Source organism: Periophthalmus magnuspinnatus, chromosome 23 (assembly GCF_009829125.3).
Source record: "Periophthalmus magnuspinnatus isolate fPerMag1 chromosome 23, fPerMag1.2.pri, whole genome shotgun sequence".
NCBI classification, from domain to species: domain Eukaryota; kingdom Metazoa; phylum Chordata; class Actinopteri; order Gobiiformes; family Gobiidae; genus Periophthalmus; species Periophthalmus magnuspinnatus.
Genome location: NC_047148.1, coordinates 258,298 through 285,982, shown reverse-complemented (window position 1 = coordinate 285,982; position 27,685 = coordinate 258,298). Strand labels below are relative to the sequence as shown.

Here is a 27,685-nt window from a genome sequence, read left to right as displayed (position 1 = left end):
AGGCAATATAAAAAAAAAATAACTAAAGTTAAACCAGAGTCTTCAGTTTATAATAAAACGCTAAAACAACCCAGTAGACTAAAGCTCCAGTGCGGTACTCCTGAACAATATCCTGGCTCAAGATTCAGAGAGGCACTACAAGGAAGAGTACATTTTTCACAAAACAAAGCCTGAACCATGCCTAAACCAGTGGTCTACCACTGGTCTAAAATAGATTATAAGGTTAGAAAGATTACTTTGGGGTCAACTCTGGGGGTCATCAGTGGTTCTCAAACTAATTACATCAAGTACCACCTATGAAAAGGTTAGTCTTTCCGAGTACCACCAGATCTAAACCAGGTCAAAAAATAGGAGTAAACCAGGTCTTAATTAGGGCCAGAGCACAAATGTGCGAGAACCCTATTGTAACTGTACATTTTTGGGGAAAATGGCAAAAATCAAGCAGTAAACAATAATGTATAGACAAATAAGTGGGATCAAAAAATTTGAATTCAGTGGGCTCTAAATAATAAAAATTATAAATAAAATAATAAATATATTGAAAGACAGCTCAGTAGCAGCACCTCAAAAATTGATTTGCATTGCACCAATGGGAGCCCAGTCCAGAAAAATGTCATTGTAGACAAATGAAACTTAGCATCAAAAATAGGTCTCATCAGGACATGTAAAAATGTTATTATGGCTCCACCTTAAACCCTACAGGAAGTCAGGCCATTTTGGATCAAACCCGAGGTAATCACTGATCATAATCTTTTGATATCTCCTCCATAGTTTTCATGAAAAACATTTCAAACTTGGCCAAAAGACACAAAACCCATGTGCAATAAAAGTATATCAATTACATTTTAAATAAAATGTTGGGTGTGGTCATGATGATTTAAAAAAAAAAAAAAAAGTCAATTTTAGGAAACATTTAAAAAATGATTATCTTTTACAAACATTGTTTCTATTTGAATTGACCCAACGGAGCGTGCGTGCACATTTCTGAGCTGGATGTGATGATATGCAACTAGGGCTCTATCTGTTAAGATGGCTCTATAGCGTCTCCTACAACTTCTACATTTTAAAATTCATAAAAGCTAATCCATTTGTCATGGACTTGTGAACGAATTTACAGAGGCTTTTAATGGGGAACAATTGGACAAAGTCCCATCATCCTAACCTTCGTTGTTTAGGCGTAAAAAATTGAAAAAAAAAAAAAGATGATTATTATTATTCTTTTCCGCCAACTAAATTGCTCCTGAGAGAAAGAAAACATGCTCAAAAGAAGAGATCGCCTCATTATGTTTTATCGCCTCTTTACTAATCATCTTGGGGGATTTCAATAAGGGAAATCTGAGCCAGGAACTGCCTAAGTACAGTTTATTAAATGCCCAATGAGAGAGCAAAAGACGCTGGATCACTGTTACACAATGCTATTCACATGTTGTCCCCGTCCCACTCACCCTGTGGAGTGTAACTCTTTCAGATGCCCCGATGACAGCTGGACCCTCCCCTCCTCCCCGCCTGGCCCTCCTCCTCCTCATCTGGTCTTCCTCCTCCTCGCCTGGCCGATTTTTTTTGTTTTGTCTGATTTTTCCTGTTGTTTTGTTTTTGTGTGTATATCTCGGTGGCTGAGTGGCAACACTCATGCCTCACAGCAGAGGGTTTGGTTGGATCCCCGGGTCGCCAGGCCTTTCTGTGTGGAGTTTTTCATGTTTCTCCTCGTGTCTGAATGGGTTTCCTCCGGGTACTCGGGTTTCCCCCATCAACTAAAACATGAACGCCCTTCGAGACAACTTTTTTTGTGATTTTGGGCGTTACAAAAATAAATGAATTGAATTGAATTGAACCTGGCCCTTCGCTTCATCCTCCAGCATCTGGACTCCCCGGGAACCTATGCCAGGATCCTGTTTGTGGACTTCAGCTCTGCATTCAACACCATCCTCCCTGCTCTGCTCCAGGACAAGCTCGCTCAGCTCAACGTGCCTGACTCCACCTGCAGGTGGATCACTGACTTCCTGACAGACAGGAGACAGCGCGTGCGGCTGGGGAAGAATGTCTCGGACACTCGGACTATCAGCACAGGATCTCCACAGGGCTGTGTACTTTCTCCCCTGCTCTTCTCCCTGTACACCAACTGCTGCACCTCCAGCCACGACTCCGTCAAACTGGTTAAGTTTGCAGATGACACCACCCTCATTGGACTCATCTCGGACGGCGATGAGTCTGCCTACAGGAGGGAGGTGGACCGGCTGGTGTCCTGTTGCAGCAGCAACAACCTGGAGCTCAACGCCCAGAAGACAGTGGAGATGATCGTGGACATCAGGAAAGTCACAGCCCCCCTGCCTCCCCTCACCCTGACGGACTCCCCCATCACCACTGTGGACTCTTTCCGCTTCCTGGGCACCTGCATCACCCAGGATCTCAAGTGGGAGCCAACCATCAGCTCCCTCATCAAAAAAGCCCAGCACAGGATGTTCTACCTGCGGCAGCTGAGGAAACACAAGCTGCCGGTCCAGATGATGGTGCAGTTTTACACTTCCATCATTGATTCCATCCTCACCTCCTCCATCACTGTGTGGTTCGCTGGGGCCACTGCCAGGGACAGACAGACACTGCAGCGCATTGTGCGCTCTGCTGAGAAGGTGATTGGCTGCAGCCTTCCATCTCTACAGGACCTGTATGTCTCCAGGAGCAGGCCGTATAGCAGCTGACACCTCTCACCCTGGACATGGACTATTTAAGCCACTTCCCTCTGGCAGGAGGCTACGGTCCATTGAGACCAGAACCTCTCGCCATAAGAACAGTTTCTTCCCCTCTGCCGTTTGTCTCGTGAACACTTTATAATATCTGCACTAAACTGGACACTTTATAACATCGGTCACTTTAATAAGCCATGTTTGCACTGTTGTTCTGATGCTGCTGTTGTATATATTTTCTATCTTTAAGTATTTTATTAGATTTTTTAAGCATATCTTTTTTAAGTTCGTGCATGCCCTTATTTGTATTTGTATTTATTCAGTGTGTTTTATGTTGCACTTTATCACCGAAGTAAGTTCCTAGTTTGTGAACCGTGTTCACAAACGATGGCAATAAAAGGATTCTGATTCTGAAATTTAAGTTACATAGCATTTCCAAAAATCTACATTGCAGGATGGCTCCAGTGCCGCCAACAAAGTAAAAATGGGCCCAAAAAATGTCGTAGATAAATAAAATTTTGTATAGACAGCCTTTATGAGATTCTCAACAAAAAGGGTTTTTATTTGATGGACTTCAAACTGAGGTAGCATCACAAGATATATGTGGGTTAAAGAAGATGTTCAAAGAATTGTTCAAAGAATTTACATAAGTGTCAGGGAATGGTCATGATCAGCGCTTAATGAAGCCGCCATTTTGAAAGCATAAAAAATGTCTCCTACATTACACTGGAAATATTGAATCACACGTCAAGCAAAGGTTGATATGCAGCTCTCCTGCTCTCCCACTGTGGTGTGCCCTTACGCGGCTGCAAAGGCCCTTTATCTCTGCTTGCTTTTAATTAGGGTTAAACTTGAACTACAATAGTGCCTCAGCGAGGAATAAAAATTGATAAAAAATAACTCTAAATTGACACACGAGCGTTGCAGATGAGCCTGAGTAGCACCAGAAGGCACTGGCGTATCAACAGGCCTCTCTCACCTGTTTGAAAATCTTGTTGGCGAGGAAGGAGCCCCCCTTATCGGCCCCGGCCTGGCTCTTGTGCAGACTCTCGGGAGAGACAAGGGTGGGGTTGGGTCTCTGTGCCTCCTCCGTCAGCAGCTGGATGATGACGGCCTCCACGTCAAAGAACAGTACGTGCATGTCTGGGTCACTCAGGTTGGTCTTCATGGCCTGCACCACCAGTGCATTGTGGGAGTACTTGGGCAGGTTCCCCTAGGAGTACACACATACTCACTAAAATGAGATACACTACCTGTTATTAGTATTTTAATGATCCATTGCAGGTTGAATCATTTTGACAACAAATTTGAGTTTTTTTGTTTAGTCTTTTCAGAAACTAATAATCAGAGACGTTTGAGTGAAGTTAGTTTATCTTTAGAAGACAATAAGAAGATATTAAATGTCAATGAAACATGATCATATCAAAATTGTGATCTAGGCTCTAAGAAACGTGTGGTTATATTTCATCCCAACTGAAAGCACTGAATGTTCCCTTTGTGCATGGAATCATTCATTCAGTGTTTTCTGCACCGCCCTCTGGAGGTCATCTGGGATTGATATAACCATAGTTACATTCTCTGCTGTCATAGTGACATTTGTAACTCTATTATATAACATATTACTAATTGACTAAATCCAATATCTGATTGTATCCAGACATTTGGTCATGATTCATTGCCATTGATTAATTACCTGTATACAGTATTACCATTATTGGCAAATAAACACAACACCCTAAATTACCATCAGAAGACTTCGAGCCTTTTGTGCTCTCAAAACCGATGTCAAAGATGCCTGAATGAAAGCAGAACAAACTCCCAGAAGTGTTTTTGATGAGAAAAATACACTACATTGTGGCTACTGTAGGACACTATGTTGCTGCTGTGTGTAAAGGTCAGCTGGGGTGTACCTTGTCTGCGTTGTCGGCAGCCAGCAGGTTGGTGGCCAACGTCTGCAGTTTGTGCTGGGCCATGCTCTTGAGCGCGGCCAGGCTGCGGCGGGTCATGGCCTGTTTAAGGTTGACCGCTGAGTGGCTCAGAGCATCCAAAGTGGCAGGGGCCAGCTCATCACATGCATTCAGGATATCTACAGCAGTCAGGCCCATCACACAGCGGTCCAGGGCTCCTACACACAAACATAGTGGGGTTTCTGTGCTTCTTGGGGACATTACATCGACTTCTATTCATTTCCTAGAGACTAATTCTAACTTTAACTAAATCTGCAAGTGGCGATGATGGCCACTGTCCCCCTTCAGACCAGTTCTATAGTGTAGTGTGGCCATTGCTTTATACTGATGGTGTCCAAGTCTTTGAACCAGCAACCTCGTGCATTATACAGCTATGGTGTAATTGACTTTTTTGTGCTCTGAGGTATCAATATTGGCCAGGTTTTGTGCTATTCTGACAATGTTGGATGTTTTATGTGTGTTATGGTGGACGCTATAAAAGGTTAATGGCGGTGTGCTCATTATTCTGCTCTGTGTGTTATTCTGTAGCAGCAGTTATAATTTTAGCTCTGTAGGCAGATGCATATAGCCGTGAGCGGGTATCAAAGAAACAGGAAATAAAGAATTTTTTTGACGGCGTGCTACAGAAAAAAGTAATGAATGCAGTGGCTTGCAAAAGTATTCATTCATCAAAATTTTGTTTAAGTTACAACCACATTTAAATATTTTTTAATTTGCATTTTATGTGAATAAGTAACACAAAATGGTACATAACTGTGAAGTAGAAAGAAAATTACACATCATTTCCAGCTTTAAAAAAAAAAAAAAAAAAAAAAAAACAACTGAAAAGTGCAGCATGTTAAAGTACTCAGCCCCCTAAGTCAGTACTTTTGGGGTATGTCTACACCAGCTTTGCATACCTACAGACTGAAATTTTTGCCCATTTTTCCTGGCAAAACAGTTCAAGCTCTGTCAGATTTGATGGAGACGTTTGTGAACTGCAGTTTTCAGATCTTGCCACAGATTCTCAGTTGGATTTAGGTCCAGACTTTGACTGGGACATTCAAACGCATGTTTTGCTTTAAACCATTCCATTGTTGCTTTGGCTTTATGTTTAGGATCGTTGTCCTGCTGGAAGGTGAACCTCTGCCCCATCTGCTGTGTCCTCCAAATGACTTCTAGTGAACGGTAGGCGAGACTTCTTATGGATGGTTTTCAACAATGGCTTCTTCTTTCCACTCTTCCATAAAGATCAGATTTTTGTAGTGCACGACTAATATTTGTCCTGTGAACAGATTCCCTCACCTGAGCTGTGGATCTCTGCAGTTCTTCCAGAGTCACCATGGGCCTCCTGGCTGCATCTCTGATGAGTGCTTTTGTTCGTTCTGTAAGTTTTGACCATCTCTGGGCAGGTTTGAAGTTGTGCCATACTCTTTCCATTTTCGGATAATGGATTGAACAGTGCTCTTTGAGATGTCCAACTCTTGGGAAATGATCTTTGGATCTTTTTAGATCCAAGCCCCGCTTTAAACTTTCACCACAACTTTTTCTCTGACCTGTTTGGTGTGTTCTTTTAACACTCTCTTAAACTTGTGTGACTTCACAGCACAGCTGCATTTATACTGAGACAAGATTACAAGATTACACACAGGTGGACTCTTTTTAGTCATTAGGTCAACATTCAGTCTTCAAAATCATCAGGCAATTTCTAAAAGCAATTGGTTGCATTCAGGAAAAAGGGGGCTGAATACTTTTGCATGCTGCACTTTTAAGTTTTTTATATATCTTATATATATATATTCCCTATATATAATATTTCCTTCCACTTCCACACTTGTGTGCCATTTTGTGTCGCTCATTCAAATTAAATGCTAATAAAATGTATTTAAATGTGTGGTTGTGACATGACAATACGTTAAAAAGTTCCAGGAGGATGAATATTTTTGCAAGCCACTGTATCTCTAAAAAATTGATAATTATTGATTATCAACATCTTTAGATATGCCATGTGGGGAGTGAGCTCATTTGGATGAAAAACTTGGGACTAGATAGGCTTAACATAAATGTATGTCAAAGTGGCGTCAGAAGTTCAATCCAATGTTCCTGTTCATCATAGGACAGTATAACCATTCATTTTTTAACTAGCTCTATAACTGTTAAGAATTTCGTCAGCCTATGGCAAAATTTGCCCGTCCCCACTCCCATAGGGGTCCACTTCTAGGCGGCGCTTTCATTTTTTGTGTACTATATAAAATACTTTTATAAAGATTTAATGTTTGACTACGCAGGTGTACTCTGCCAGTGAGGGTGTGTTTTGGTTCATGTTTAGTGGGCCTTTTCCTCACCATTGCCTGATTTGAGTCACAGAGCTATTCATTTGAATGGATGATTGTAGAACAAAAGCTGTAAAAAAAATTACAGCTAATGGGTCTAATGTTTCATGTTCAGTGGCACATAAAGGATTTTTACAAAATGGCCAACCATGAGAAATGCCTCATGTCTGTAATGTATTTTTTTGCATCTTGTCATGGATCAAATTTAATCCCCAAATTTAGTATAAATCTGATAACGTTGAAATTTCATGTTAATGGTAGGGGGCACTATAATGTTCAGCTTTATTAGACTTAATAATCCACTACATTCAGGCCTAAATCAGGCAATTGTGATTTGAGCCCTCTAGCTCTTTCCTGTGGTTGGGAGAAGTCATGTAAGAAACAGGAAATTAAGGTGTTTTTTTGTGCTATGGACAAACTGTAAGGAGTACAGTATATATATCTATATATATCTATATATATATCTATATATATATCTATATATATATCTATATATATATCTATATATATATATATATATATATTAGATAGATATAGATATATAGTTAGATATATAGATATATAGATAGATAGATATATAGATAGATGGACATTGATGTGTCCATCGGTGCACGTGGCACCAGGACACTCTAGGTCGGAGGTCGATGATCGACTTTGTTGTCGTGTCATCTGACCTCCGACCGCGTGTCTTGGACACTCGGGTGAAGAGAGGGGCTGAGCTGTCAACTGATCACCACCTGGTGGTGAGTTGGATCCGCTGGCTGAGGAGGAAGCCGGACAGACCTGGCAGACCCAAGTGCATCGTGAGGGTCTGCTGGGAACGTCTGGCGGAGCCCTCTGTCAGAGGGGTCTTCAACTCACACCTCCGGGAGAACTTCTCCCTGATCCCGGGGGAGGCTGGGGACATGGACTCTGAGTGGGCCATGTCCTCCACCTCTATTGTCGATGCGGCTGCTCGTAGTTGTGGTCGTAAGGTCTGCGGTGCTTGTCGCGGCGGCAATCCCCGAACCCGGTGGTGGACACTGAAAGTAAGGGATGCCATCAAGCTGATGAAGGAGTCCAATCGAGCCTTGTTGGCTCGTGGGACTCCTGATGCAGCTGATGAGTACCGGCGGGCCAAGCGTGCCGCGGCTCGGGCAATCACAGAGGCAAAAACTCGGGGTTGGGAGGAGTTCGGGGAGGCCATGGGGGAGGACTATCGGACGGCCTCAAAGAAATTCTGGCAAACTGTCCGACGCCTCAGGAGGGGGAAGCAGTGCTTCACCAACAGTGTTTACAGTGCGGGTGGAGAGCTGCTGACCTCGACTGGGGATGTTGTCGGGCGGTGGAAGGAATACTTTGAGGATCTCCTCAATCCCACTGTCACGTCTTCCAAGGAGGAAGCAGAAACTGGGGACCCGGAGGCGGACTCGTCCATCACCCTGGCTGAAGTCACTGAGGTGGTTGGCAAGCTCCTCGGTGGCAAGGCTCCGGGGGTGGACGAGATCCGTCCTGAGTACTTCAAGTCTCTGAATGTTGTGGGGCTGTCTTGGCTGACACGTCTCTGCAACATCGCGTGGCGGTCGGGGACAGTACCTGTTGAATGGCAGACCGGGGTGGTGGTCCCTCTGTATAAGAAGGGGGACCGGAGGGTGTGTTCCAATTACAGGGGAATCACACTCCTCAGCCTTCCCGGTAAGGTCTATTCCAGGGTACTGGAGAGGAGAATCCGACCGATAGTCGAACCTCGGATTCAGGAAGAGCAGTGTGGTTTTCGTCCTGGTCGTGGAACACTGGACCAGCTCTATACTCTCCATCGGGTCCTCGAGGGCTCATGGGAGTATGCCCAACCAGTCCACATGTGTTTTGTGGATCTGGAGAAGGCATTCGACAGTGTCCCTCGTGGTGTCCTTTGGGGGGGGTGCTCTGGGAGTATGGGGTCTGGGGCTCTTTGCTAAGGGCTGTCCGGTCCCTGTATGCCCGGAGCAGGAGCTGTGTTCATTGCCAGCAGTAAGTCAGACCTGTTCCCGGTGCATGTTGGACTCCGCCAGGGCTGCCCTTTGTCACCGGTTCTGTTCATTATATTTATGGACAGAATTTCTAGGCGCAGCCAGGGGCCGGAGGGGGTCTGGTTTGGGAACCACAGGATTTCATCTCTGCTGTTTGCAGATGATGTTGTCCTGATGGCTTCTTCGAGCCAGGACCTGCAGCAGGCACTGGGGCGGTTTGCAGCCGAGTGTGAAGCGGCTGGGATGAGAATCAGCTCCTCCAAATCCGAGGCCATGGTTCTCGACCGGAAAAAGGTGGTTTGCTCTCTCCGGGTGGGTGGTGAGTCTCTGCCTCAAGTGAAGGAGCTCAAGTATCTCGGGATCTTGTTCACAAGTGAGGGAAGAATGGAGTGTGAGATTGACAGGCGGATCGGTGCAGCGTCTGCAGTGATGCGGTTGCTGTATCGGTCTGTTGTGGTAAAGAAGGAGCTGAGCCCAAAGGCAAAGCTCTCGATTTACCGGTCAATCTACGTTCCTACCCTCACCTATGGTCATGAGCTCTGGGTAATGACCGAAAGGACAAGGTCGCGGGTACAAGTGGCCGAAATGCTGGAGCTGGAGGACGTGTCCGGGGTGAGGGAAGTTTGGGAGTCCCTGCTTAGACTGCTGCCCCCGCAACCCGGCCCCGGATAAGCGGAAGAAAATGTATGTATGTATGTATGTATGTATATATGTATGTATATATATATATATATATATATATATATATATATAAATAAATAAATAAAAAATAAAATGTTTTGTGTCAATGACTGTAGATGTGGCATGTCGAATCTCAGCTGAGTTCGACAAAACTCTAGGACTAGATAAGTTCTATAAAATGAAAATGGCAATGGATTTTTAAAAATTCAATATGACCAACTTCCTGTTCATCATTGGGCAGTGCTTCAATTCATTTATAAGCTTGTCTCATGGAGCTCTATTATTTCTCCAAATTTTGTGTGCCTATGCCATAATTTGCCTGTCTCCTCTCCCATAGGAGTCCACTTCTAGGCAGCATTTTTGAGTCATTTTGTCTATACCATGCAAAATACCATTATAAGAGTTCATTTTTGACTGAGTAGGTGCACTCTGCCAATGATGGTGTCAGAGTTTGAATTGGCGCTGGATGATGCTACAGTAAAGACTGTAGAAGTTAGAGGATGGATGTCATTGGCTTTTATGATAGGGCACATCAGTGAATGTTCTGCAAATTTCTACTAATTAATGTCAAAGCAATTTTTTACACCCCATTGTAAATTTTGTGCATTCCTGTAGTTGTATAGTTTGTATAGTCTCACACTAATCATTGTGTTTGACATTATCAATATAATCAGGATCATCAAGTGTACATGCGATTGAAATTTCAGTATAGCGGGACTAAGCATGTGAGTGTACAATAGTTTTAATATGTTTTTTTTTAGGACTCTTTGTGCCCCTGTTGGCCAACCGTGGGTAATGGTCTGTGTCCATAATATATTATTTTGCTTGGTCTCATGCATAGAATTACATTCCCAAATTTTGCCCTAATCCAAAACTGTTGACATTTCATGTCTATATTAGGGGGGACTAAAGCGCTCATTTTTAGTAGATGTCATAGTCCATTACACTGAAGTCAGGTTCACACAATTGTGATCTGAATTTGTCTGCGTGCCACGGGCAAACCATAAGGGATTTCCAAAAAACATGGAAAACTTTTGTGAACCCATGTGTTTAGATGTGGCATGTGAAATCTAAGCTCATTTAGAGCAAAAACCTAGGATTAGATACATTTTGTAAAGAGGCTGTCAAAATGGCGATGGATTTTTGATTCAGTATGGCCAACTTCCTGTTTATCATAGGGCAGTGCTTCAATTCATTTGTAGGCTTGTCTTATGGAGCTCTATCACTGCTATAGCTTTCGCGCATCTATGCCAAAATTTTCCCATCTCCTCTCTACTGGAAATATATACTGGGAACCTGACCATAAGGGAGGCAGGTCTCCATGGTGTGAGTATGTGTACAGATTGTAATGGGCACAATGTGACACACAGACAATGACACATTTGGGGGAACATCCATTTCTGGTTTCTATTACTTAACCTCAATAGGAGTATTATGTACTAAATATGCTGTAGTATTGCAAATATTTTCATTTGTCCACTTTTACAAAATGGTTACCTAAAGATTACAAAAGAGTCTGTGAAGCAGATAGGGGCTGACCTGTGTCCATCTGCCACACGTAGACAGAGCCGTCAGAGCAGCCCACCACCAGGTAGTCGTCAGCTGGTCTCCACTTAATCACCTGTATGGGGAACAGGTGCCTGGAGGCCAGCATGATGCACTTCCTCTCCTTCAGACTCAGCAGCCCTACCGAGTGATCACTGGCCACGGAGCAGACGCAGTGCTGCACTCGTGTCTACAACACACACACGGGACAAGTGTGAGCATATGTAACTACCACAAGGACCAGCCAGAAAACTGGGAGTGCAAACCTGGATTATGGGTGTCAAAGCCCATCACTTTATATTAGCTTAGACCTCAACATAACGTACTCTGGTCAAAAAGCATGTTATACAGGATTTTAACCATGTCCAATCAGCTATTTATTTATTTATTTATTTATAGCGGACAGTGCATGTTGACCAACAGTAACTGTTTAACATGCCAGAATTAGCCAAAAGGCTAGTTTTCATCTGTTGTCCGTTGCCATGATGTACAGATGGCTCCTTATAAAAACATTTGCAAGCATGGTTAAAAAGTTAAAAAGCATTAAGTCTTAAAAAGTGAATCATAGCAAAGAAAAATAATTAAAACAGACAGGTTATTAAGAACAGCATGCAATTAATAACGGTAAAAGATTATGTTAAAAAAGCACAAGAAAATAAACAAAGGGGCAATAAAAGATTTGTTAAAGCAGAATTACAGAGAAGCACATGCAAAGGACAAACACTAGATGGCAGCAGCAGGAGTTTGGTGTTGACAGGTCTGATTTGTTAAAAGCCAATGTTTAAATTGGGACTTAAAAGAGTTGTATGTGGAGCTCTCCCTGATAGTTGTAGGGATGCTGTTCCACCCTTTAGAAGCTCTAACAGAATAGGCTGATTGACCAAATGCTGTCTTTCTGAATGGGATCAGACAGTCTCCTCTTGAGGCTCCTCTAGTGATGCGGTTTGAGCTTGATCTTAGCTGGGGAAACATTTGCTCTAGGAGCCAAACAACTGGCAGTGTACAAATATATTTCAACACATTAAAAGAGGAGTGTCCAAACTATGGCCCGGGGACCAAATGCAGCCCTCAGGCCTCCTGCTGAACTGGCCCAATTGATCATAAGCAGTACTTTTAAGAGCGAATTAAACTATTTCTGTGTTTTAAGCCTTATTAATATACAGCGGCTCTGTTAAAGCTGTGCATAAAGCATTGCACTGCACTGATCACCGGTCTGTGGCCCTCCGCTTCAAATATGGTTTGAGATGTGCACCTTAAAATAATTTTGGGCACCTCTGCATTAAGACTACTATGGTGACACACGTCTGCTTGAAATTGTCCTCAAGTCAATACATGACAATACTTGTTATGTATTCAAATGTATGTATTAAAAATGTAATAATAGTTTCAAAATATAAATGGGTACACTTGTATGCATTTTTAAGCTTAATTAGTCTCAGTTTTCCTAGCAGAAGCCCTGTTCTCTCAGGCCTCCCCATTATGGTCTTACACTGCAGTTCTCAGGAGGCACCAGCAGCTGGGTGATCTCTCCTCCATGAACGCAGAAGATGTGCTTCATCTCTCCAGTGAAGATGTCCCACACAATGACAGAGAAGTCCACTCCTCCGGACACTAGGGCACGCTGGTCGTAGCGGGGCGACACCTGGTATGGGTACAGCACACAGGTCACCTTGTTCCTGTGCCCACGCAGTGTGCGGTGAGGGGGCCAGCCTGTAGTATGCAGTTACAGTCAGTCATGTGTCAAGGCAGGTGGTTATTTATATCAACCTGTGACTATTATGTTTATGTTTGAATTAAACTTTCATTTTATTTCATTCTGCCACACAAAAATAGAAAATAAGATGGACCATAAGCACATAAGAAGTAGTGATCTGATGTACGATAGGTTTTTTTCAACCAAAACAGAAATCCTGCATTTGCATTATATAGGATTAATAGAGCCCCTCCCCGAACCGCCACCTTAACGTGGTGGAAGGGTTTGAGCACCCGAATGATCCTGGGAGCTATGTTGTCGGGGGCTTCATGCCCCTGGTAGGGTCACTCATGGCAAACAGGTCCTGGGAGACGGGTCTGACTAAGAGTGGTTCAGAAGCCCTACATGAAGAAGAAAAGAACAAGGCCAGTTACGTCGCCCGGACTGGCGTTACCGGGGCCCCACCCTGGAGCCAGGCCTGGGGTGGGTGCTCGGCAGCGAGCGCCTGGTGGCCGGGCCTTTCCCCACGGGGCCCGGTCGGGCCCAGCCCGAAGGAACGACGTGGGGCCGTCCTCCCGTGGACCCACCACCTGCGGGAGGAGTCATGCCGGGTGGATGCAGAGAGATCTGGGCGTCAGTCGAAGGCGGGGACCTCGACGACCGGATCTCCGGACATGGAGACTAGCTCTGGGGACATGGAATGTCACCTCGCTGGGGGGGAAGGAGCCTGAGCTTGTGCGGGAGGTTGAGCGTTACCGGCTAGATATAGTCGGCCTCACCTCCACGCACAGCTTGGGCTCTGGAACCCAACTTCTTGAGAGGGGTTGGACTCTCCATTTCTCTGGCATTGCCCGCGGGGAGCGGCGGCGAGCTGGTGTGGGCTTGCTCATTGCCCCACAGCTCAGCCGCTGCGTGTTGGGGTTCACTCCGGTGAACGAGAGGGACAGGTCTCTCACTGTTGTGTCGGCCTACGGGCCAAGCAGCAGTGCAGAGTACCCGGCCTTCTTGGAGTCCCTGGGAGGGGTACTAGACAGTGCACCAACCGGGACTCCGTTGTTCTCCTGGGGGACTTCAACGCCCATGTGGGTAATGACAGTGACACTTGGAGGGGCGTGATTGGGAGGAACGGCCTCCCCGATCTGAACCCGAGCGGTGTTTTGTTATTGGACTTCTGTGCTAGTCACAGCTTGTCCATAACAAACACCATGTTCGAGCACAAGGGTGTCCATCGGTGCACGTGGCACCAGGACACTCTAGGTCGGAGGTCGATGATCGACTTTGTTGTCGTGTCATCTGACCTCCGACCGCGTGTCTTGGACACTCGGGTGAAGAGAGGGGCTGAGCTGTCAACTGATCACCACCTGGTGGTGAGTTGGATCCGCTGGCGGAGGAGGAAGCCGGACAGACCTGGCAGGCCCAAGCGCATTGTGAGGGTCTGCTGGGAACGTCTGGCGGAGCCCTCTGTCAGGGGGGTCTTCAACTCCCACCTCCAGGAGAGCTTCTCCCTGATCCCGGGGGAGGTTGGAGACATGGACTCCGAGTGGGCCATGTTCTCCACCTCTATTGTCGGTGCGGCTGCTCGTAGCTGTGGACGTAAGGTCTGTGGTGCTTGTCGCGGCGGCAATCCCCGAACCCGGTGGTGGACACCGGAAGTAAGGGATGCCGTCAAGCTGAAGAAGGAGTCCTATCGAGCCTTGTTGGCTCGTGGGACTCCTATGGCAGCTGATGAGTACCGGCGGGCCAAGCGTGCCGCAGCTCGGGCAGTCACAGAGGCAAAAACTCGGGGTTGGGAGGAGTTCGGGGAGGCCATGGAGGAGGACTATCGGACGGCCTCAAAGAGATTCTGGCAAACTGTCCGACGCCTCAGGAGGGGGAAGCAGTGCTTCACCAACAGTGTTTACAGTGCGGGTGGAGAGTTGCTGACCTCGACCGGGGATGTTGTCGGGTGGTGGAAGGAATACTTTGAGGATCTCCTCAATCCCACTGTCACGTCTTCCGAGGAGGAAGCAGAAACTGGGGACCCGGAGGCGGACTCATCCATCACCCTGGCTGAAGTCACTGAGGTGGTTGGCAAGCTCCTCGGTGGCAAGGCTCCGGGGGTGGACGAGATCCGTCCTGAGTACCTCAAGTGGATGTTGTGGGGCTGTCTTGGCTGACACGTCTCTGCAACATCGCGTGGCGGTCGGGGACAGTACCTGTGGAGTGGCAGACCGGGGTGGTGGTCCCTCTGTATAAAAAGGGGGACCGGAGGGTGTGTTCCAATTACAGGGGAATCACACTCCTCAGCCTTCCCGGTAAGGTCTATTCCAGGGTACTGGAGAGGAGAATCCGACCGATAGTCGAACCTCGGATTCAGGAGGAGCAGTGTGGTTTTCGTCCCAGTCGTGGAACACTGGACCAGCTCTATACTCTCCATCGGGTCCTCAAGGGCTCATGGGAGTATGCCCAACCAGTCCACATGTGTTTTGTGGATCTGGAGAAGGCATTCGACCGTGTCCCTCGTGGTGGCCTTTGGGGGGTGCTCTGGGAGTATGGGGTCCGGGGCTCTTTGCTAAGGGCTGTCCGGTCCCTGTATGACCGGAGCAGGAGCTGTGTTCGCATTGCCGGCAGTAAGTCAGACCTGTTCCCGGTGCATGTTGGACTCCGCCAGGGCTGCCCTTTGTCACCGGTTCTGTTCATTATATTTATGGACAGAATTTCTAGGCGCAGCCAGGGGCCGGAGGGGGTCTGGTTTGGGAACCACAGGATTTCATCTCTGCTGATTGCAGATGATGTTGTCCTGATGGCTTCTTCGAGCCAGGACCTGCAGCACTGGGGTGGTTTGCAGCCGAGTGTGAAGTGGCTGGGATGAGAATCAGCTCCTCCAAATCCGAGGCCATGGTTCTCGACCGGAAAAAGGTGGTTTGCTCTCTCCGGGTGGGTGGTGAGTCTCTGCCCCAAGTGGAGGAGTTCAAGTATCTCGGGGTCTTGTTCACGAGTGAGGGAAGGATGGAGCGGGAGATTGACAGATCGGTGCAGCGTCTGCAGTGATGCGGTCGCTGTATCGGTCCATTGTGGTGAAGAAGGAGCTGAGCCCAAAGGCGAAGCTCTCGATTTACCTCAATCTACGTTCCTACCCTCACCTATGGTCATGAGCTCTGGGTAATGACCGAAAGGACAAGGTCGCGGATACAAGCGGCCGAAATGGGTTTCCTCCGCAGAGTGGCTGGGCGCACCCTTTAGGGATAGGGTGAGGAGCTCGGTCACACAGGAGGAGCTCGGAGTAGAGCCGCTGCTCCTACACGTTGAGAGGAACCAGCTGAGGTGGCTCGGGCATCTGCTCAGGATGCCTCCTGGACGCCTCCCTAGGGAGGTGTTCTGGGCATGTCCCACCGGGAGGAGGCCCCGGGGAAGACCCAGGACACGCTGGAGGGACTATGTCTCTCTGGCCTGGGAACGCCTTGGGGTCCCACCGGAGGAGCTGGAGGACGTGTCCGGGGTGAGGGAAGTTTGGGAGTCCCTGCTTAGACTGCTGCCCCCGCGACCCGGCCCCGGATAAGCGGAAGAAAATGGATGGATGGATGGAAGGATTTATAGAGCCTGAGCATTATATGATAACTAAACAACAGTGGAATCTTTAACCTTTGTTCATTCACACTGTCTAGTACATCACCCTTTCTCAGACATAGCACCAGCTTCATGAACAATAACTACGGTTCTATAAATCCCAGATAACAGCCTGAGAACGGTGCTGAAAGTACAGAATGTATAAGTGCAAAGAGAACATTCAGTGCTTTCAGAAGCACTTTCTGGAGGGATCAATAGAACCACATTTTCTGAATGATCAAGTAAAGTTAATGTTGCCGTCACAGTTAGATAAAACAATGTGTAATCCTTTTAAAATAGCCATACTCACTGTATTTGTGTTCGTATGATTACACTATGAACTGATAATCACAATTACTAACCAAACCCAGGAGAAACCTGGGACCTTGTTACTGTGAGTTGTGCTGTACCACTACTTACTCATCACCACTGACCCCTGAACTGACACTTAAGCTGACCTCTAACCCTTGCACTGACCTCTAACCTTTGCACTCACCTCTGCGCAGCATGTGCTCCCCTTGCAGCAGCTGGACGATAGCAGTCTGTGTGGCAGGGACCAGGATGATGCTGCCGTCCTCGCGCCCACACACCAGCCGCCCCTGAGCCGGGATGTACACGCTTGCTGTCACCTGCAACACAGACACCACAAAGGGTTAATTTAACCGGCCTTTGTGACAGGGGCACTCTGACATGAGGACAGTCTGCCCCTGGTTCTACAAGAGTAGGAACTGGGGCAGTCTGACAAGGGGCAGGAGCAGCCTGACAGGAGGGCACGGGCAGACCTTGATGGGCTGGTCTTTGCCGGGCAGAACGCTGAGCTGGTCGATGATCCCAGACGACACAGGCAGCAGGCGGTCAAAGGATTCCTGCAGAGTGAGGCTGGAAGACACTGGCAGCTCTGTGGACAAAACACACATCTCAGCCGAGGACAGGGATGGAGACAATACATCTGTGTAACACATATAGAACAGAGACAACCCCACTATATAACCCCAAAAGACAGAGATATCCCACTATGTAACACCCAGAGGCGATACCACCCTTCACTGCCTGGTCCCTCTGATCTCAGGAGCTACAAGATATCAGTTGCCATTGTAGGTTAGCAGTGACTCTAGGGCATACTTGTGTGTCCTTAGGCATGACACTTCACACACCTTGCCTAGTATAAATGTGTGTATAAGTGATTGGTGGTGGTTGGAGTAAGGTAAGTAAAGTTACTTACACTCACTGCAGCTGTCACTAGAATAGTAGTTTACCTGCACTGAGCTTGGAGTGAATGAATAATGCTATTATTATTTATTAAAGACATATTGCGCTTGTGTCTGCTATATAGTTATAATCTATGACACCCGTGGATCATGATGTTATAAATTTGCACATCTGAAATCATAATATTCATCTAAAACAACTTAATAAAAGAAAAAAGTCAGCTGAATTCTGCATTAGAAAACTGCAGTGCCCAATGGGAGCTGAAAATTTAATTTGAGCACAAAGTACATCATAGTGGGCGTGTAATGGTGGCAGAAAAAACGGGTAGATCATAGCAATGACATCTTGAATGCAGGAGAATAAAGATTACTCAAACATGCATGAATCACTCCAAATACAACTTCAAGAGGGGACTTGAGAAGGGGAAACAACTATAACGATATAAAGCTCTGAAAAGTCCATTCTGCAGAATAGGTTTGCTTTAACAACTGATGCATGTAAGCTCAACTGGTTCCATCCAGGAGCCTTAAAAGCACAGAGAAGTTACATCAAATTATCGATTCAAAACTGTCACGGCACTATTTGAGTGTGTACATTCACATGGATTCACTCAATACATCTGAAAACACTAACAGACGTCAGCAGAGTAATGTGAGCACACTGACCGGGTGTGGAGGGCTGTGGGGGTGGTGACCTGTCCGGGATGCTCCACAGGGACAGGCGGCCCCCAGAGTCCCCCTGGAGCAGCAGCTTGTGGAAGGGCTCCCTGCGGCTGAAGAAAAAGCATGTGACTGGGGGACAGATGAGCAGCTGTGGGCAGAGGAGCAGAGACAGGCAAGAGATGAGTACTGAACTGTCAGTTAGAGGGTCCTACCAATTGTACCTGCTACCGATCAAGAGGGTTAAAGACTGCATATTTCACTAAAAGTGGTTAACATCATTACATTTAGGACTTTTAGTAAAAATCTTGCCTAGGTGTTTTAAATTGTACTTATTGGCATATGCAGGTAACTGGATTTTATCAAGCAACCACATTGTAAACAAGGGCCATCACCCATGTACTGGTAATCTAATCTGTTTTGAATGTTTTCATTTGATAAATAAAAATATAAATACATCTTCATTTTATTAAATAAACATCAAACAGTGCTCCTTCCACATAAACTGTCCCTACACTTAGGATGGAATTTTGAGTATTGACGACTCTACTTCCTGTAATTATAAAGTATGATAAATATTGACTATATTATAATATATTATAATATTACTATCCCACCAAACCAAGTCAGAATTACAAACTTATTTTATTTATTTATTTATTTGAAGGACAATGTGCAGATACATTAAATAGATGGCTGCACGAGATTTAGCAAAATGCTATTTTCCATCCGTAGTCCTGGGTGTCACAAACATTAAAAAACAATTCACATATAAAAAGTGCAATACAAAAGACAATGTACAAGTGTGCAAAATTTTCAATACATAGTGCAAACTACAAGTTATTAAAGTGCAAGACATAGAGAAGAAAATGCAACAAATATCAGAATAAATACAGTGTAGTCGCTATCAGATGATACCCACGAGGGCAGCATCTGATAGCTCTGTACCTTATTGGTATTATAAATGTAAACAAGACAGTAATATGACACTAAGACAGTACTATAACACTCATGATCTGGTAATCTAGTGGCCATCAGATGGTACCCACGAGGGTAACATTTGGTATTGTTAGTGTGAGCAGGACTGATGGTCAAGAAGCCAGTTTTTAACAGCCCATGAAAAGCTGTGATAATCTGCTATGTTCTTAAGATTTTCTGGAAGCCCGTTCCATTCCTTGATGGCTTTAAAAGAGAAGGCAGATTGAGAGAAAACGGACTTGTAGGAACATTGCAGACACCCCTAGACACGGACCTTAACACTCTGCTTGTTAGTTGAGAGCGAGGCTGTACATCAGAAGACTTTCATTGCCATAGTCTGTGAACACAGTTCACAAAATAGGAACTTGCTTCGGTGAAAAAGTGCAACATAAACACACTGATATATAGGTCTTTAGTGGGGGTGGGGCAGCGCCATGCAAGATTTTATGTACCAGGCGAATATCAGAGTACCTGATCAAGTTGTCAAAGCTTAATATTTTAAATTTGTCCAATATGTAGCAATGATGGTAACGTCTGGAGGATTTTCAACGGCTGATTATGCAATGATCTAAGAGGATTTAGTACTGTTATTTTGGCTTGAGACCATGAGGAAATACAATACAAAATGTGAGATATAATCATAGCATTGAGATAAAATTTTGCTGCTTCTAATGATAATGAGCTTCTAATGTGTTGGAAGTTAGCGATGTTGAATTTCAAGACATTACAAACCTTCTTAATATGTTTTTTAAAATTAAGGCTAGGGTCTAATATGACTCACAGGTATTTAACTTCCTTGACATTTTTAATCATGCAAACATGTGAAAACCTCTCATATGAACTTTAAAATGATCAGAAGTGTGGGAAAGGTGACTTTAAAAACACAGACGAGCACTGGAGGTGGACCCATAACTCATAAGATGGTTTGAAGATTTCAGGCCAAGGCACTATCAGCTAGAATAGAGTCAGCAGCAACACTGTCAGCAGTGCCATACATGCTGATGTTACTAGTACAAGTACTACACTGGGCATCAAGGTGAGATAAGTCAGCCTAAAAGCCCAGATTTAAGTGGTCAGTAGTGGCAATAAAGAATATACACAGACTGCACATATAAATTTATCAATTTGATGTCTATTGTGAAAAGTTATTTTAAAATATGACAAATATAGAATATGAATTTGCATGTGCATAATTGATCTGGGGGTTAGGTTTTTACGGTGGCCCAAATGGATACGTGGTGTGGATATCATGGGACTTTGTCATGGAACAGGTTTATCTCTATCAGCTGTTTGAACTTTAAGTAGAGAAAGAGGAGGAGACCCTCACCTTCTTGTCAGGCTGCTCTGAGACCTTGTAGATTAGAGGGGGAACAGCGCCCTCTTTGGTCTTCCCCACGTCACTGCGGAAATGTTCACTCGCAGACAGGCAGCTGCAGGTAGGGTGCATGGACACTTTCAGTAACAGGCAACTCTGTAGTTATATTTGAGATTCAATTGTGATCTAAATCCAAGTCTAAGAAGGTAGTAAAAAAACAGTATAACTTAAACCAAAGTAGATCAGACCTGGGGGGCAGCTTGTAGATGTAGCTGCAGCCATCCTCGGTCCACACGATGACCTTGTCTGCAGAGATGAAGTCTCCTCCAGTCCAGGACTGGTCAGTCTCACAGGGTACAGAGCAGAGCAGGGAGTAGTCGGCTGCATCCAGCACCTGCACCACATAGACATGTAACCCCACTAGTTACCTAATACTGGTTTGTTCTAAGATCTGACAACGTCATAGGGACAGTAGTGACCATTATAGAATGGTATATGGGCTTGATCTCATTAAAGCCACATTACAATGTGGGCGACAGTGGCTCAGTGGTCCCCCAACCCGAAGGTCGGAGGATCGAGTCCCGCTTGGACCAAGTTCTGTCGTCGTGTCGTTGAGGCAAGACACTTCACTCAGGCAGGTGGTGTGTGCGAAAGACAGGTGGTGGTCAGAGGGGCCGATGGCGCAGATTGGCAGCCTCGCTTCCGTCAGTCTGCCCCAGGGCAGCTGTGGCTACAATAGTAGCTTACCATCACCAAGTGTGGAAATGAATGAATAATGACTATAGTGTAGTGCTTTGAGAGGCTTTGACAAGCCTGTAAAGTGCATTACAAGTGTAAGCCATTGTTATTATTATGGTACAATTCTCATCAGTAAAATCAGTAATTGATTTTAACATGTTTATTTCATATTTAGGGGCACAGATCGGTAATGCTTCTAGAATATTAAACTAGATACAAAACTGACCTTGGAACTAACGATGACTACATTTTTAAAGTGAAAGGACTTTTTGTTACCTGCTCGGAGCATGTAAGACTCACCCTCCAGTACTTGGAGCAGACCACCAACAGGCTGTTCTGGGTGAAGTTACAGAAGGAAATGCTTTGACAGCTCTGCACGTGGATAGGTTTGGACTCCTCCTCAAACACTGGATCCAGGTCCTGAACACAAACCAGACCTGGGTCAGACCTGGGTCAGGCCTGGGTCAGACCTAAAGACCTCCTCTCCCTTCTCCTCCACAGAGCTAGGGAGGTTGTGGAGATGTGTACTGTGCTGTTGCACAAGCAGTTATTTGTGAAAAGAATGCATTTTAAAAGGTGCACTGTGAAACTTTTTGGTGGGGAATCTGCTACCTGCTTGTCATCATGGAGAAGTTAATGCTTTGTCTGGAATGCTCCACTGTATAGCATTATTATTATATAACTCCATGGAGGCAAGCACATGATACCATCAGGCCAAGTAAGAATGACATCAATAAGAGAGCATGTTTTTCTTGGTAATAAACTGTAAAGTAACAGTAGTGCAGTCATGGTTTACCTGCATCCTGCTGACCTCCGCTGTAATGATCCACACCTTCAAGATGCCAGTCACCGACACAGCCACCACCGTGTCCTCTGAGGAGCATATACCAAAAGGACTTCAATACTAATTCAAACTGCAAGCAGTGCTAAAGGCTCTCCCCACCCCTTGTGACTGGGAGATTCACGCCTCTACGAAGTTAGTGTCTCTCGAACCTGCGTACATTGCCCCTCCCCACAATATCAGCGTCTATGTAATACTACTCCATTCATTCCAATGAGAGCATTTCTAACATTTTCACTTCTGAATGGTTGGAAATAGAGGTATGTCTTTATTCACGTGCAATTTAATATTTCAAAAAATTTGCTTTTTTTCTTTGCAGGCTGGCCACACCCACATTTTATAACTTGGCAAAATGCAAGAGAGTTCCCTATAATCCCTCGTGGGTCTAGTTCATTTTGACCAATTTTCATGTTTCTTGAATGACAATCCATGGCGTAAAAAATTCAAATGTAAGAGTAAAAATTTTGAAAAAATTGGGTTCTGCCCACAATGGCCAACTTCCTTTAGGGTTTAGGATGGACCCATAATATAATTTTTTTTTTACTAGTCTTGATGTTTTCTATGTTTGTACCAAATTTCATTTGTCTACGATAAAAATGGTCTCTCATTGCTGTATTATGATATTTTGATTTTTGAGGTGGCGCTATTGAGTCATTTTGATACATTAATTTTTTTGAACATCAAAATTATACATTTTTCACCAACCTTGAATTTTGGATCCAATAAAATTGACTTTTTGTTAAAGTTCAGGGGGTCAAAAGTGGCTTCAATCCGGCCACAAAATAATAATGGATTTTTTTTTTTCCAACCATTGTTTTTCCTCCTAAACCATAAAAGCTACAGTCATGTGACTTTCTCACATTGTGCCCCATCACCTCACAGGCCTCTGTGAATTTTTTCACAAGTCCACGACAAATCGGTTGTCTTCTATGAATTTTTGAAAATGAAATTTGAAGAGGGCGCTAGAGAGCCATTTTGTGAGAGAGTGCCTAGATTTGCATATCATTGCGTTCAGCTCACAAATGTGCATAAACGCTGTATTAGCGTTTTCCCAACAAAAAATGTGTGAAAAAGAAATATTTTTTTTAAATATTCCAAAATTTGCGATTTTGTTCAAAATTCACCCTGACCACACCCAAAGTCATAATCAAAATGTAATTGATAATCTTTAATCACACATGGGTTTAGTGGGATTTGGCCAAATTTGAAGTGTTTGTGATGAAAACTGTGCGAGGAGATGTCCTGAATGCGAGGGTGTGCACTTTTGTCATTCCCGGGTTTAATCCAATATGGCCAACAATAGACTCATTGACTTTTTTGTTCAACATGGCAATACAGATGTCCATGCCAAATTTGAAATGTTTGTAACAAAGTCATTTTTTGGGTCCCATTCAAAAATTCAAGGTAGCGCTGTAGAGCAGTTTTATATCATAGCTAAATAACTTGTACATTGATGTGTTCAGGTCATCAGTGCACACAAAAGTTTCAGTGGGACCAATTCAATTCAACATCACCTGTGAGAAATGCGCATGTTTTTATGCTTTTAAAAATTCCCACTGATTTGTAGATTAGCCACACTCACATTTTAGAATTCATAACAAATCTAAACAATAATATAATATATAATATTAATATAATACATAATAGTGTGTGCAATTTTCAAGCATTTTTGAAAGATTTCCATTTCCACGTTAAAAGTAAGAGATGGGGTTCCGTCCAATATGGCCGACTTCCTGTTGGGTTTAAGATGGGGTCATAATAGACTTTTTTTACTTGTCATGACATTAGCTATTTTCATGCCAAGTTTCATCTTTGTATGTTGAAAAAGGTTTGGAGTCTTCTTCCATTAGAGTAATGTATTTTGACTTTTTAAGTGGGCACCACGGTTTCATCATTTTCTATTGTGCTTTTGGATGAGTCCGTCTTCTGGGTAGAGTATCTATTTAGTCTACAACAAACTTCAGTAGTCTGAACCCTGTGTATTTCACTGACTTCTTATGTTACAAAGGTAACATGGTTGCAGATAGAGGCACGTCCTCATTGGCTTTTTTGTTCAGTATGTCAAGCCGGATTTCAAATATTTGTGACCACGTCATTTTTTACTTGGTGAGTTTTCAAGGCATCGTCTTTTTTGAAGATGGTGAGTATGGATGAGTCTCTGATGTGTTTGGGCAGGGAGTTCCAGAAGGTGGGGGCAGCAGTGGAGATGGTCCTGTCCCCCCAGGTCTTAGGTTTAGTCCTGATGGGGGCAGACAAGAGGTTGGCATCACCTGATCGGAGTGCACGGGTGGGTGTGTGATGGTGGAGAAGCTTAGAGAGGCAGGTGGGGGCCAGGCTATGGAAGGACTTGTATACAATCATGAGGACCTTAAATTGGATGCACTGGAGGATGGGGAGCCAGTGGAGGGCACAGGGGTGATATGTTCACAGGAGGAGGTATGGCTGAGGAGGTGGCAGAGTTATAAATGTACTGGAGTCTATTGAGGAGTTAGAAGGTGAACCATAAACCAGGCTGCAGTAGCAGTAGAAGTCTACCATAATACATCTGTAATTACTGGGCCTATCCACATGAAGCAAAAACTGAAACCAAGTTCAGTGTCTTCTTAATGAGCACAATTGAACAAAAAAAAAAAAAGTTGTGCTATTATTCAACCCCACAGACATGATTCTTAAGAAATGAAAACTTTGTGGATCCTAATTGTAAAAACGATAAGATACAACATTGATGGATCTGGATAATAAAGTTTGGTTATTTCTTTCAAAAACAGTAAATCTAGTATCTTCTATTGCTGGAATTCAGATGACATCACAGCATTATATAGGCCCATAATAATTAAAACAGATGGGAGCAGCTAAAATTAATATTGTTACATAGCAGATTTCTTTTGTAATGTAGCAAGTTCTTCGGCCCAGTCACTAATGGAAATGCCCAGGTTCTCCACAGCAGAGGAATGGGAGGGAGATTTTTCCTCCACAAAAGAGAGGTAGAGAGGGAGGGGGGACTTACCCTGTGTACGGTGAGAGCGGATGATGCTCATGGCACTGATCCAGTCGGGGGAGATCTTGGACACCAGGGAGTAGAGCACCTCCAGGCTGGTGGCATCCAGCACCAGGATCTCCGGGTAGTGCCCATTACACAGCAGCCGGCCCTCCTTCTGTGTCCCGATGGTGAACTGGTAGAACTGGGATAAGTACATATATGTACATATTTGAGACACTGTGTAGCAGGATAATCATAAGGTGAGGACAGCAGTTTAAAAAGCTTACATTATGCCCTTTTTTTTTGCTTTGGCATCTCCTTTAGTTCATAATAGCCCATGGACTCTATGGTTAAGGTAGACTCTAACGCAGACTAATGATATTTAATACAGAATTCGGGCACTCTGATAACTTTGACCGGATCCACACTATGGTCTGGATGGTTTGTTTGTTTGTTTGGATGTCCTCAACATACTTTAGGATTTCTGTATATTTCAACTTTTCTTCACAAACTGCTTGACTGGTGTAAAACTATGTTTGGTATTTGCCAAGTATTATTATTCCACCGCCATGCGCCCCCACAGCACAATGGGCAGCACAAGGTTGTTCCCCGACATCTCCAACAAAAGCTTACAAACGTTTCTTATGCATGGTAAATGGTGTAAACTGATGTAGTTTAGTTTAATGATAAATGTTTTACCTGGATGTCAGCGTGGGCACAAGCCAACTTGGTGAACTCAATGCACCTGCCGTCATTCACATCCCATAGACACATCTCTCTACACACCAGCAAAAAAAAGAAAAATCGTAATTTCTGATTTTCATCAATAGTACTGTTTATTTGTAAACAGCTTCTATTTAGAAGCCTTCAGTCACTATACTTAAACCTTTATTTGTTGATAATGACCCTGTCAGAAAGATGTAACTTTGACCCTATGAGATGCTGTCACACAGGTGTAACACTGACCCTGTCAGACCCCATCACACATAAAATAACACCCTGTCAGACAGACAGACTGTCACACAGGTGTACAATGACCCTGTCACTCAGACCCTGTCACACAGATGTAACACTGACCCTGTTGGACCCTGTTAGACCCTGTTAGACCCTGTCACACACCCGTTCTCTGAGGCGCTCACGATGTACTGCTTGTCTGCACAGGCGCTGGCTTTGGCCAAACAGGTGATGGATGAAGTGTGTCCAAAGAGCATGGCTCTGGGACACATCTGTGGAGAGGAGCAGGGACAGTATGAGAGGTGTGTGCTCTTTCACATTTGCACATTTCCACACAGGAGCAGGACATCTGCAGAAACCCACAAGGGCATAGTGTAACAGACTGTACCTGCAGCTCCGGGGTCATATCCCACAGGCAAATCTGTCCATCGTGGCAGCCCGTGATGACTGCGCTGCAGTCGTCCAGCACCAGCAGGCTGCTGATGCAGTGGGTAGGCGCCGTGCGCCCCCACAGCACGATGGGCAGCACAAGGTTGTTCCCCGACATCTCCAACAAGACGCTGGAGAAACGACACGGCCTGAGATTAGACTAGAACTAGTGAGAGCATCACTCAGAACTGAAGTTTTAGTGAAGGACCATAGACTATATATATGGACGACAGAGAAACACATAAACAACGTACGGCCCAGCACCAGACACAGCAGACCGCAGATGTACAAATGAATTATGTCGCATCAACGTTAGCTTCGCAGCTTCACCTCAAACACACACCAAATGAAAAGATTCTTACCTTAAACAGAGTATTAATGGGACATACTTTATGCCAGCGCACTGTGAGACAAACCCGTCCTCACGTAGCCGGGCTTGGGGGTTCTGATGTGGCCTTGGTCCTACAGAACAGAAGAGGAGAACAGAACAGAGCGGATAGTGATCAGCCGATCACTCACTTCCGGTGTGCGGGGCTCGACCTGACGTCACTTCCTAAACAGCGGAGTAAAGATGGCGGATGGAGACGGTAGATCTACGGAGACGTGTTTGAGCCCCTCGGACAAAAATATACTCTACTTAAGATATTTGGAGCCGAAATAAGCCCACATCCGAGAAATGGAATTTTAAAGCCTGAAGTGATTGTCTTTTTCTGAATACGTAAATCGGAGAAGAGAGAGCTCATGCAGCGAACAGAACAGCAGGAGCTGGGAGACAGGACTACACATGGCACATCTGCTGCCACTGTCAGACTTATAATGGGAAAAGAAGAATACGTCTGATGCTTAGTGTCCCTAAAGAAAGGTGTCAACATGACAGTGTCTTTAGGAGCAGATGGGAAGCCTCGTGATTGGTTTATCGATAAACTATTGTATCCTCTCACATATGCCAATGAAGAGATTCTCCCAATGAAGAGATTCTCCCATGTCACTGTGATGTCTGATCAGTAATAGATGCTTTGTGGATGAGAAGAGGAGCAGAGTCTGCAGCACTGGGTGATGAGGCTGCAGCTGGAAGCAGGAGAGTACCTCGACCTACAGCTTTAAGGTCATCCCTGTACAAATGTGCTTCT

General features: G+C 44.8%; 2 protein-coding genes across 3 annotated transcripts in view; one reads left to right on the top strand and one right to left on the bottom strand.

Moving 5' to 3' along the window:
* fech (ferrochelatase) overlaps window positions 1–25,923 on the top strand; it is a 112,868-nt gene extending 86,945 nt beyond the window's left edge. The window contains exon 12 of the mRNA XM_055231845.1: window positions 25,914–25,923. The gene's annotated coding sequence lies outside the window, so the exon portion shown is untranslated. The remainder of the gene's footprint in view (window positions 1–25,913) is intronic.
* Window positions 1–27,085, bottom strand: part of LOC117391464 (WD repeat-containing protein 7) — a 57,084-nt gene extending 29,999 nt beyond the window's left edge. Inside the window, exons 1-16 of one of the 2 annotated variants that reach the window (XM_033989283.2) lie at window positions 26,918–27,085; window positions 26,515–26,686; window positions 26,292–26,398; window positions 25,872–25,950; window positions 25,200–25,374; window positions 22,148–22,224; window positions 21,652–21,771; window positions 20,862–21,007; window positions 20,626–20,728; window positions 18,327–18,471; window positions 17,235–17,350; window positions 16,949–17,081; window positions 12,664–12,884; window positions 11,169–11,364; window positions 4,592–4,806; window positions 3,661–3,894 (exon numbers count right to left, since the gene is read on the bottom strand). In XM_033989283.2, the coding sequence (XP_033845174.1) occupies window positions 3,661–3,894; window positions 4,592–4,806; window positions 11,169–11,364; window positions 12,664–12,884; window positions 16,949–17,081; window positions 17,235–17,350; window positions 18,327–18,471; window positions 20,626–20,728; window positions 20,862–21,007; window positions 21,652–21,771; window positions 22,148–22,224; window positions 25,200–25,374; window positions 25,872–25,950; window positions 26,292–26,398; window positions 26,515–26,673 (2,226 nt within the window). In that variant the 5' untranslated portion in view covers window positions 26,674–26,686; window positions 26,918–27,085. The remainder of the gene's footprint in view (window positions 1–3,660; window positions 3,895–4,591; window positions 4,807–11,168; window positions 11,365–12,663; window positions 12,885–16,948; window positions 17,082–17,234; window positions 17,351–18,326; window positions 18,472–20,625; window positions 20,729–20,861; window positions 21,008–21,651; window positions 21,772–22,147; window positions 22,225–25,199; window positions 25,375–25,871; window positions 25,951–26,291; window positions 26,399–26,514; window positions 26,687–26,917) is intronic. The other variant, XM_055231840.1, reaches the window with a different exon arrangement.
* Window positions 27,086–27,685: the final 600 nt, after the last annotated feature.